This window comes from Apteryx mantelli, chromosome 9, assembly GCF_036417845.1.
Source record: "Apteryx mantelli isolate bAptMan1 chromosome 9, bAptMan1.hap1, whole genome shotgun sequence".
Classification (NCBI taxonomy): domain Eukaryota; kingdom Metazoa; phylum Chordata; class Aves; order Apterygiformes; family Apterygidae; genus Apteryx; species Apteryx mantelli.
The window spans coordinates 4,554,052-4,566,051 of NC_089986.1; the positions used below are offsets into that span (position 1 = coordinate 4,554,052).

At 43.7% G+C, this 12,000-nt stretch overlaps 1 protein-coding gene across 1 annotated transcript in view; it reads right to left on the bottom strand.

Moving 5' to 3' along the window:
• The window catches only part of SI (sucrase-isomaltase), a 56,107-nt gene extending 44,738 nt beyond the window's left edge, over positions 1-11,369 (bottom strand). Inside the window, exons 1-6 of the mRNA XM_067302170.1 lie at positions 11,246-11,369; positions 9,660-9,733; positions 5,188-5,308; positions 4,991-5,100; positions 3,603-3,754; positions 148-319 (exon numbers count right to left, since the gene is read on the bottom strand). Of these exons, the coding sequence (XP_067158271.1) occupies positions 148-319; positions 3,603-3,754; positions 4,991-5,100; positions 5,188-5,308; positions 9,660-9,733; positions 11,246-11,369 (753 nt within the window). The remainder of the gene's footprint in view (positions 1-147; positions 320-3,602; positions 3,755-4,990; positions 5,101-5,187; positions 5,309-9,659; positions 9,734-11,245) is intronic.
• Positions 11,370-12,000: the final 631 nt, after the last annotated feature.

Below are 12,000 nucleotides of genomic sequence, written 5' to 3' on the forward strand. Positions count from 1 at the left end.
AACATCCAGCTTTTAGCAGTAACATGCGGTGCCTGACGAGTCTTCGGGGAGAAACTCAATGGATATTATTAACGCGTCTGCTGCATAATAGGTCTGGATTCCCGAACTGATGTGCAAGGAACGAGGCGTGATGACAGGAGCCCTTACCCCGGAGGTGCCAACGTCCCTGCTGAATATGGGCCAGGTTTTCCAGTTGACGTCGTGCCGGTACTGCTTGTGCACGTGCTCTCCCACGCCGTAGATGTTGCTGCTGGGCAGTTTGATGGACAGCTGCAAGTACTGGTCGGCGTACTGCAGCGGCCCAATGGTGGTATCGAACCTGATCAAGAAAAAAATAAGTAAAAAAAAAGTATTTTAGCAATAATTACTCCTTTTTGTTAGAGCAGAGGGGGGGGGGTCTCGATAGAGCCGGGGCTGGGCAGAAGGTGGCCAGAAACATCTCAGCCAAGCGGCCAAGCTATTTTAGGGGCTGTGTCCCCACAACTCCCGGCACAATAGCCAGGCAGATGGAAAATTTCCGTGGGTGGAAAGAAACACAGAAATAATCCACTTTTTACCAGATTTTTCAGCTCAATGGCGGCTTGTGCCTGCCAGGGAAAACCATGACCACGTGCTGGCCCTTCTCTCTGCACTGCAGAGAGCAAACCAGAGCGGGAGGCAAGAGCCTCCCTGAGGATGGATTAGGGCAATAATTTAATCCTTAGCATGGTTCAATCCCAGCTGATGGCTACCACATTCCCCATAGTAAACTTTGCATAAAGCAGCTGCTAAGGTTTTTAACCTTAGGAACAGGAAGCTGGTGGTGTTGAAGATAGATATGGAGCCTTTTTTTATATATGCTTGCCCAAACTGGGCTGGAGAAGAAGCTGGAGATCAGTATTTCTCCTTTACATCTCTTAGCAAAACACACAGTAAAAGCCAATTTCATTAATAAAGTATCATCTTTTCTAATTTAATTTTGCACCTTTCGCCAATCCCTTTCATTACTGACAAACTCCTAATCTTCCGGCCGAGGATTAGGAGAGCTTTATATACTTAAGAAAAAAACTAATTTCCTTCCTTGTTCCTACGGGCAGGACCGGAGACCCGGCGGGGACATTTGCGCGGAGCCAAAGCGGCGCGGGAGCGGGCGCCCTCCTTACTTGGCTCTTCCTCGTTTAGCCCCGCTGCCGAGGGCCGAGTCTCCCGCGCCACCGAGCGGCTTCGGCGCCCGTCCGGGCACCTTCGCTCCCTGCCCGACCCGGGGGACCTGGGCGCGGGTCTGGCTGCCTAGCCAGGGTGCCCCCAACGCAGCCGAAACATGGGCAATTCCTATCGAATTGATAGGAATCAATTCGAAATACTGAATACTGATCTCCACTCTGTCTCCTGGAGCTTTCCTTTTCTTTCTTTTCTTTTTTTTTTTAACTCCCCAAATAGAAACAAGTTTGAAATATTTACTTTTCTTCTTTATGAAATGACAAACTAGAGAAAGAGAGAAAGAGAAAAAAAAAAGAAAGAAAGAGTTCCAATCAATCCAAACATTTAATTTCATTAATTTTGAACTTATCAGTGTCGGTTTTCCTGTTTTCCTCTAAGATTTTTAGCATTGCCCATTGAGAAATGCATTAAAATTGACTCCTACCCAGAAGTAGTTTTATTTTCCCTCAATAATCATTTTTTAAATGAAACAATCGTAAATAGAACGTAATTACGAGTTAAACCAGATTTAAAGCTCAAAGCAATTGGAATGAAGCTGATCCTCTGGTTTGAAGGTTATCTTCAGCCTTATAAAGCTAAGAGCTTAAGGGGATCTACAGAAACACAGTCTTTCACCAAAAGCAGAGAAAATGACTGACTTTGAGATGGCAAACTGCTACCTAGCTGTGTTTCAATGTCATGCACCATTTCAAAGTGATATGCTTTTGTCTACTCACTTTATGCATTTTTAATTAAACTTCTTTTTACAATCTGCCTTTTGTGTAATATTTGTGACAAATTTAACAATCCAGAAGACATAACATGTTAGTCATATAAAGGAGAGTAATATAACTTTCTCGTAACTTTACACAAACACACCTACATTAATTTTAATGAGAATTTATCACTCTGGATGGATTAATGCACTTTAACTGTATTATATATGATATGGCTGTATTTCTCACTATAATATATTATTATTACTAGAATAAGAGGTCCTTAAACTAAGTAAATACATAGTACATTAGCAATTACAAACGTTGTACAAACAAGTTACAATAACAGGGGAGTCTGGGCTTTCAACAATTATCATCCACTCATATTACCTCTTTTCTTTTTTTAAAAAATTCAAGTAAAAAATACTGATACTTTAAAGAGGTTTCGTGGGTCAAATCCTCACCTGATGTACTTTTGCCCAGTTTTAATGATTCCAAGGACTGTCTTGCCCAGCTGCTCACAAATTGTACTGAGACTTTTTTTTGGTGGAAAAAAGATCTATATTTTCTATGAAATTATGACAATTTTTGATGTTGTCTTGCAAATGATGATGGTGATTGGTCTATCGGAGTGCTAACTTTTGGGGAGGGGTTATAGTGTAGCAGATGATGATGGAAGTTAGTAGGCTATATAACTATTTGGATAATTAAGACTTTTGTAATGAATTGCAATAAAATATTGATTCTCACTCTTCCTTATCCAAGGGGCTTCCCTTTTCTTTGGATGTTTAGTTGTTGGGGAAGGGCACTTATCCTGTGTAAACAAATTTATCAAGGATTTGCACCCAAGGGGCTACTTTTATCCCATTTTAACATTGGCTTACTTTTAGATACTCACAAAGTCACAGTCAAGCATAACTGTAAATTTTTTTTTCCTTTAAAGACAGAAAATGCAAATGCTTTTATTAAATTAAATAAATGTCTAAAGACAATATAAGCAGTCTTCCAGAGCCCTGCATCAAACTGGTCCTATTGAACTAGATTGCTTATTCTCCCCTCCATACACCGATTTAATCGGTCACAGACTACTGAATACCAAGCCCATCCATAGTGCACTCTATAATTGCAAATCAATCACTACAGAGGATTTTAAGTAAGTAAACAATACTAATAACCATGCAAAAGTAACTGTTCATTAATTAAACTTGAAGAGTTGACAGCGCTCCCACTCATGCTAGCGGTCTGACGGGGAATCATTCTTCGACTGATTGAACGAGCACGTTACTTCGGACACTTCCCCCTTTAAATGGGTCTGAAAGCTGGGCAGTGAGCTGCGAGGTAGGCTTGCTCTATTCATCTATTTTAAGGAAAGGAAGGGCATGAAAGCATTCAATATATAAGGATTCCCTGAATCGGTCAAAGAAAGTAGCTGTGAAGATTTTCCCTGGTATTAAGAGGAAAGAGGACAAAGAGCCAGCACGGCCAGACCTAAAACCGCTTACACAGAGCTCTCCACATCACAGGAGTTATTCTGAGGGCCCTCAACGGAGTCCTTTCAAAACGTTCCTCACTCAGAAGAAGAAAAGAGGCAGATTACATGCCCCACGCGCGTGCCGTCTTGGGCTTGTGTCGTTTATGTTCAACACGGACTTTCAGGGAAAACAAATCACGTCAGTGTTATTCGCCAAAAGCACCCAAGTTACTCACAGGACTTTTCCATTGCTTATTCTGGTCACCGTGATGCCAAAGGGATTGTGCTTAACGTCAACTTTATACTTTAAGCCGGAGGCCGCGGAACCGCTGAAGGGTCCCACGTGCTCATGGGGGACTTCAAATCTTTGTGCGTTAGGATCAGTGATCTGCACACGTTAAAACAACAGAAGTATTAGGCTTTTGGAAATTAATGTCTAATTCTTATGTCTTCCAGCATGAACAGACATTTCTGACTTAGCAAAAACAGTCGTTGTCAAAACAGCACTAAAGCAGTAAAGGGTTGAAGTCAATAAATGGCAGAATTAAGACTGTGTAAATCTATGCAGCCCCTTTGTTTTTATATATATTAGGATATTCCCTTTATTACTTGATCTGAGAGGATTTTTCCCATGGAGTTCTGCATTATCCAGAATTTGCACAACCGTATTCCCAGCGGTTTCCCAGCCCTTGAGCTCCTCGGTTTTAATCTTTCCCCACACCTAGATGCTGGCTGAGCACAGACTAACCCAGCCTGCCTTCCAGATGTCCCACTTGGTGGTCCTACTTTCAGCAAACCCCCTTCCAGCCCTGGTCCCAGTCCACCACGTCTTTCCATCCCTGTCCTGGTCTTCCACTTCTGCCTTCATTAGTTCTCTCTTCCCACTTTCATTGCCCAGTTTCAGCTATTTCCCTATTTATCCTTGACCCTGCCTTTTCCTTGCTCAGTAGGAACACACAAAAAGAGGAAGTTTTCCTGCAGAAAAAGTCCAGCTCGCCCCCAGAATCCAGGGATATTGCATATTCACAGACTGCTGAATTTTCCATAAAGAACAGAAAGCTTTGGAAGTGCTAAAGCTTTCTGACAAAATGACTGTGAGATATGGCCAGGTCGTAAATAAAAAGTAAATAAATACATTTGGCCCCAGAATGTTTTCCTGTGATGAGGAAGAAAAGGTAAAGAATAAAAAAGTTCATCTTTTCAAAGGTACTGGAAAATTTTTTCATTTAAAAAAATTGTCATTTTTCATTTTCCTCATTAGGCCCATGCATTGCAATAGCAGCAAGGACAAAAAAAGGAGGGTTTCGGCTCAGCTTTACCCCTCGGTGCTGCGGCCCGGGAAGCTGTGCCAGCATCCCAAGGGATGTGCCCTGTGCCATGAACGGATCAGGAAGCAAGACAGCAAGGTCCGGAGGCTGACCGTGTGTTTTGAGTCCAGACCTTTCTAAAAAGCTTTAAAAATGGTTGTCAACACCTTTGCTTAATTTGGGTTTGCGTGGCTGGATGAAAGGTTCTCCTGGTCAAAATCATAACCGCACTATGCCGTGTTTCTCCACGACAACAGCCAGCCCAAAATATTGCACATAGCCTGAACCTTAAAAACAAATATATGAAAAAAATTAACCTTGAACCGGAAGCGGTTTTGTGTCTGATACTCTCTGGTGAGGAGGACGGTGTTGATATCGTTTCCGAAGAGCGAAGGCGACGACAGCCTCGTCAGCGTAGCCTGGAACCCTTCGGGAAAAAATGCGCGGGGCAACGTTAGCGTGCTGAACGGGACGCGGGGGCGCGCGAAGCCTCGGAGCCGCCCCGGCAGCTCACCCGCCTGCGTTGCTCGCACGGATCCCTCCACTCGGTAGCCGTGGCTCGCGGAGAAGTAGCACCAGGGCACGCTGGTGTCGCTCTGGGGGCTCCAGCAGCAGCCGCGCAGGTTGCACAGGTTCTGCGGCAGGAGCGGCACAAACGAGCGGAGTTTACACAAATAAATCCCCTCTACCACAACAGCAATCAGAAGGCACAAGAACTGTATTTTACCCCAGACACCAGAAGCCCGTATAATATTTACAGCCAGACTGACTCCTTCTGTGAAAAATCTATCAATATCAGGTGAATTCGTTGGCACAGAATGAATAGAAAGTTATTTTCTGGATTTAGAGTAGAAACTTGCTTATTGGTGCTGGAAAAAATAAGGATTTTGGACATTCGTTCTTTCTCAAAGCCACAAGATCTGCAGGCAAAATTCACCTTTTAAAAAAAACTATCATCGAATCATTTGAGCTATGACAGATACAGTATAGTCTGACCAAAAGTCACACAGCACAGAGTGGATAAAAACTATGGCAGTTACGCTTGAAGAGTAGTTTAACATAGTTTAAATAGTTCAATAGTAATAAAATAATAATGTGTGTATAAAAAACGAAACAATGACTTCCTGCACTGCCCTAGGAACACCTACATTGATCAGCTGGTATAATATGCATTTTAATCTGATATTTCAATATCATAAAGGCTGAGAGAACTTCTGTACAGCCTCAACCTGAGATAAATCAACTTTTTTTTTTTTTTCCAACCCCCCCCAAGCAATTAACCCTATTGTTTAAAATAAATATCTCAGCGTAGTGGGACTAACCTTTATACCACATCTCAGCAGGCCGGTAAACCAGAGCGCCTTCGCTTTGCAGTTAGAAATTAACTTGTTCACGCATTCTTCGCGTGGGTTTTATATTCGAGGGAAAGATTTGGGTAATATATCACTCTAAGCGTCCTCACGTTGTCTCTCATTACAGAAATAACTCATGACTGGGGTCAACGAGCAGCAGCGATGTAAGAGGCTTCACCGGGAGCAAAGGGCTATCTCTGTCCATGAATGACCTCAGGTGCCCAAGTCCAACCTGAACATCTCCAGGACCTCATCCACCCTGCACATCTCCAGGACCTCTGCCTGCACCCACCAGCTCACAGAAGCTCTTGAAGCTGCCTTTGCCTTTGTCTGTCTGTGGTCACATATTTTTGGCGTTTGTGCCATGTTTATTTTTAAATATACCGCAGCACGTTACAGCTGGAGCTGGCCCAGGCTCTCTGCTGCCACTGGCCTTAGCCTTGGTGGCACTCACTCCTGGGCTGTGGGGCACAGTGCGGCCGGTGTGGTGCACACGCTTTCCGCAGCCTCCGAGCAGAGCCAGGACAAGCAGCGTGGTTGGAGGAGAGATACCGGTGACTCATTTTCCCCCCAATCATCCACAAATCGGTACACTTAATAGGGCTGTGAAACACCTGTGTTCACTCCCCACCTTTCCAGCTTCCACTAGAAGAGACCTACTATAGCTTATAACTTAAGATATAAGTTAATATCTGAGATATAAGCTATCTCAGATAGCTTAAGAAGCACCTATCCCCTCTGTCCGAAGTTCTTTTTTTGTTTTAACGACTAAATCTTGCAGAACTCAGATCTTTGTTCCCTTTCCTTCATATATCGGGGAATATCCTAACTACAAAGCACCACGGTTACTCCCACACTCTTATTACCTCTTCCTAGACCAATGACTGTTTAAATATCCCATGCAGAGTACAACAGGTTGAAGAACAGATGATATCCCAAAGCCTGATAGTTGAAGTATCTCCTTCCTCCAGTTTCATAGACACACTTTTCTGTTTTCCAGCTACTTCTAGTGAACACTCCATGAATATTTTTCAGCAGTTACTTTACAATGCAGTGATATTTTTCTAGTTAGGTCTGTTTCTAGCAGACTTGCGAGCCACAGCAGCATAGTTTCATGAAGCATTAAGCTTGCTGCAGAAGGACGTACGTGCGTAGGGTGCGAGACCCTTCACACCGAATGCCAAGGAAGGAGCAGAGTTCATCCAAAGAGTACTGGAGAGGCCACTATAAAAGCTATCATTTAACGTAAGTAAAGATGAAAGCTGGCCACAGCCTCTGGGCTATAACAACAGCGTAATAGATACCAATACCCAATAAAGTCGGGGAGAGAAAGTCAAGGCATGATTAGAGATAGTGTCGGATACAAGGAAGCAGTTTATGACAGCGTACGCTGTGAGACAGCTTCTGAACATTGACCTTGGCGCCCAGAGTTAAAAGAATAGCTCATCTATGGGCTTAACCACATTATTTCTTTTATGCAAACCAAACAGACTAGCCTGTGCAAGCAGAGTATTGCTGAAAAAAAGGAAAAAAAAAAAGCTTCAGAGGTATCAGAGCAATGCTGAACAACCCTAGCACTAGTCATGGTGGCTCATTTCTTATTGGCATGTTCCTCTTGTCTAATCAAAGATCGCTGTAGTTTGCCACTGTAGGGAGTAGTTAATAAATATCTGCTTTCTCTCAGAGTTTCTATCTTCGGCAATCCTGTGAATGGTTAATAAATATTTATTTTCTTTCCATACTTCTACCCTGTGCAATCCTACTTATAAAAGCTCATTTTTTGGCTTATTTTAGGATGTCTTGGATGAATAAAAAAATCAAGACAAATGCTAACCTACCTACTATAAGAGCTTAGGTAAATCATAATTTTCCCAACTGTTGTTTATCCTGCAAGCCTGTTATGGAAACCACTACAGAAGAGTTATCTTCTTTCCTGAGTAGGTATCTGGTGTTTTACAGCTCTGCCTCTGGCAGTACTAAAAACAAGCCTAAAGACAGACAACCAAAATGTTTGCAGGAGAAAATGTGCAAGGGAATGAGTGCCAAAACGGGTGGGATTCTGGGCTATGTCAGGCATGCACCTAGCAGAGCTCATCGGGGCACTGATTAAAGGCAATATTGATCTCGGGAATCCCGTGAATTCAGCTCCCCAGCGTTCACTAGGGAAAGAACAGGTTCAAGAATCATTTTTTAGCCCTCACTGTCCAATCCACACCAAAAGAGTTTGAAAACACATTGCGGAATGAAAGAGTGCCAAAATATCTCATTTTTGAATAGCCCCCGCCGCTGTTTTTCCCAGCCGGCGCTGGGCAGCAGTAGACGCACACAGGCCAATAATCTGGGGTGCAAAAGGTGAAGGCACGAGCAGCATTGCCTCCTCCAGAGCGGTTTTCGCTCCAGACAGGTGATGCATGGCCACGCTCTAAACCGCGGTCTCCCGTATCCCCGGCACAGGTCGGTTCCCACTTTCTCAGACGTGCAAGCAAAATTGCATGGCGGGGGGGGGGAAAGGAGCAAAGCTGGGAAGGCGAGACCCCCAAAACCAAGCTTTCACACGGCACGGAGCCGGGCTGGTCCCGGGGGCTCCGGCTGGGCAAGGCTCGGAGGTTTCAGGGACCAGCGAAGGAGCCGGCTCCTTCCAACGAAAGAGAAGAGGTTCAGCCTCCAATAATATCTTCACCTGCAGGTTTTTATTAAACTACATAGCATAACACAACCTGCAGCACGACTGTAGCATTAACAACCACCAGTTCTGCAATTAGCCGGGGGATTCGCTCAGAGATCGAGACAGCCGGTTAATCATTTTTGTAGCTCTGTGGATGATGTAAGCACCACGCACCATGATAGAGTGACTGTTTTTTCCTGCTGAACTTCCCCCCGAAATCAAGGAAAGATGCTAGGCACCCATCAGCTTCCATCAGAAAATGAGAACGTATTTTTAAAGATGAAAAATAATAACGATAATAATGTTTCAATAACAACCACTATACAAATGTTCTGAACTGATGTGAGAGCTTTGAAAAATTAGGATAGTTCTTTCCACTGGAAAAAGTAAGTAACTCACAGCTTCTTAAGCAAGGTCATTTCTAAATTCTGCGCTCCATCAGAAGCCAAACGTCAGCCGAGCAAGAAAGAGACTGAGACTGAAATTGCTTCTGAAAGGAAACTGTGACAATGTCTATCATAGTCGAAAAATCTTGTGCAGCTTGGTAAAGTGCATCCTGACATGCTAATTCTAAAATATGCCTTATTATAAACGTTAATGCCATCCCACAAAAAAGAACTGTTTCTGCAAAGTTGTTAAAAATAAGGAGTGATTTTTTCAAACTGCCTGATGTGGGCCTAATGTTGTTCCCACTGGTCTCAAGGAAAGATTGATGGGCTGGATTCTGGCGGTGGCCTTCAACCTTTGACAGCAACCTGCTACAGTGGCTGGAAAAATCAAACCTCCTGTCAATGGGCTGAAACGGGTAATAACGGGGCTATACTTCACTGCAAAGTGTTCAGGCATTCACAGATCAAAAAAAAGGTTAAGAAAACACTGATCTAGTAAGGACAGGTTAAGTTTTTGTAATTAAATACAAGGCTTTTATGGGATAACGCCTATTTTCTAATTTCCTCTCTGTTTCCAGACCTTTGTTGCTACTTGATCCGGGATGCAGTCAATCCTCTCTGACGACTCTATGGCTGGACACTGTGGAGTAAATTCTGTTGGGGAAATAAATTCATGGGTTAGCATCAGTATTCCCAAATTACAGGAATATCCTGATTATCTTTTAAGTCATTAACTATTTCTGCAGCCTGTTTCTCACAATCTTGAAACTGTGTAACCATTAATACCAATTCAAATGAGCCTAAACTATTGCTACTGTGATTTCTCTTACCTTTAAAAAACTGCACATAACTATTCCAGATAACGATAGGAGAGCTTCACTTTTCAGTTTTTAAGCGTATGGGTGACGCTTTTAATTTTATTTTTGAAGATATACAAGAACCCAGTTTTAAATAAGTCCTCTAACTCAAATTACATTACTTCCTGTAAAGTACATATGCCAAATGAAAACTGGAAGCTCTTTCTCTTTCTTATATGGTATTGTGCTATTGCTCTTATCTGTGTCCCTTCTCCTGAAATACTGTTCACCCACCGGCGCTTGAACTGGAGCATTAGATAAAAGCACTCGAAGGCCAACAAGATGCTCCATTATATTTCTGGTTTGTGGGACCAAATTTAAGGCGACCTCCTGGCAGCTTCAGCTGACCAAAGCATACCTGAGGGCTGTTTCTCCCAACACGGAAAATTATTTTACGCATAGTTGGGAACATATCTTTGGAATGACAACTATGACGCTTAGAAATCCTATCGCAGGCTGAGACACACACACATACAGGCACTCGTCCGTTCGCATTTTAAGCAATATAGGCACATCCGCCTTTTGCTCAGCCACACTCGCACTCGTGCCGAGATTGGAACAGGCAGCAAATACGCAGATCTTAGCCCGCATGAGCAGTTCTGCTAATATATCAAAGTGCTTGTTTGGTATTAACAGGGGTTTTTTTGATTTTACTGCCATTTTCACCTGCGAGCTGTTTGCTCCCATCTCCATATGCAAATGGTTACTCATAGAAAATGGGATGTAAAGCAGGATGCTCTGTATTAGCATCACTATAAGAGAAATGGTTTCTAATATACCAATACATTAGCAGGAAATGTTGCCAGTTTTTATATCTACAGGGTTTTTTTCCATGCAATATGGCTATTTCCGAATACTTTCCCTCCTTCCTTCTCTTTCTTTCAGCCATGCCTTATAGTCAAAAATACTGAAATCATACCAGCTCTACGTTTCGAAAACAGACTGAAACGAAGAGAAGCGCAGGCTTGGGAGGAAGGGATAGAAGTTTTTTATGACCCTGAATTATGAATCACTCTGTTTATTTCTTATGTTTATACCAGATAACACCATTCACGTTATCTGTAAGAAGGAGTGACTACGGCTCATCCTTGGTTAATGGTAAAAATAGAATAGCGACACCGGTAGCCGCGATAAAACCCCTGGTTTTGCAAAGGGCAGCAGAGAAACGCTTATGCACTTTTTCGCCTGAACATCCAGGTCGCTGCGAAGCCCGATCCCGGCAGCGGCAGGAGCGAGTCCTCGCTATTTCATCGGGCCGCCGCGAGCCGCCGGAGCCGAGGGCTGGCGCGCGGGCGCCGTCAGGACTTACGGGTCGTTTTGACTCCCGGCTGCCCGGTGGCTAACAGGGCGATGAGGATGCAGGCCACGACGACCAGCAGGCAGAAGAGGACGATGAGCGTGACTTCCAGGCTGCTGAACTTCCTCTTCCCCATCTAGGCACAGAGAGGCGGCGGGCACCGCCGGCGCTTTTGGAAACCCGACAAACGATTTGTGCTTTCAACCATACCCCCGAATCCGGGCTTTGAAATGAAACAGCTCCTTAAGGATGATAATTCTCGTATTCAGAATAATTCCCATAGCATAAATGACTGCGTTATTAAACATCTGGGCAATCACTGAGACATTTATTTTGCTCCCTGCAAACTTATTTTAGACATACACAAAAAATTTCCCATCCAAGTTTAATTATGGCGATTCTTACATTTTACTGAAACTGAAAAGAAGCAAATCTCTCATTTTTTTGATTTTTGCAAGCTTTCTTTCCTTCTTCAGGACAAACAAAACCTAACTCCTGTTTTATAAAGGAGGATGTTGATTTATTTAAAAAAAAAAAAAAAAAGGAGAGATTTGACAAGACCCTGCAGCGGACGCTGAGAGCACGTCGCGCTCGTGACGCTTGGGAAGGGCCCGGCGCGGGTGACAGGGCGAGTCACTCATTCGCAAAGCAGGAGCAAACGGCGCGAGCGCAGTTCAGCGCCGCAGTTCAGCGAGGGCAGAAGTAACCACGCTGACAGCAGCAGTAGCGCGCTGACGGCGGCTTAAATCACAGCTAAGACAAGGCAG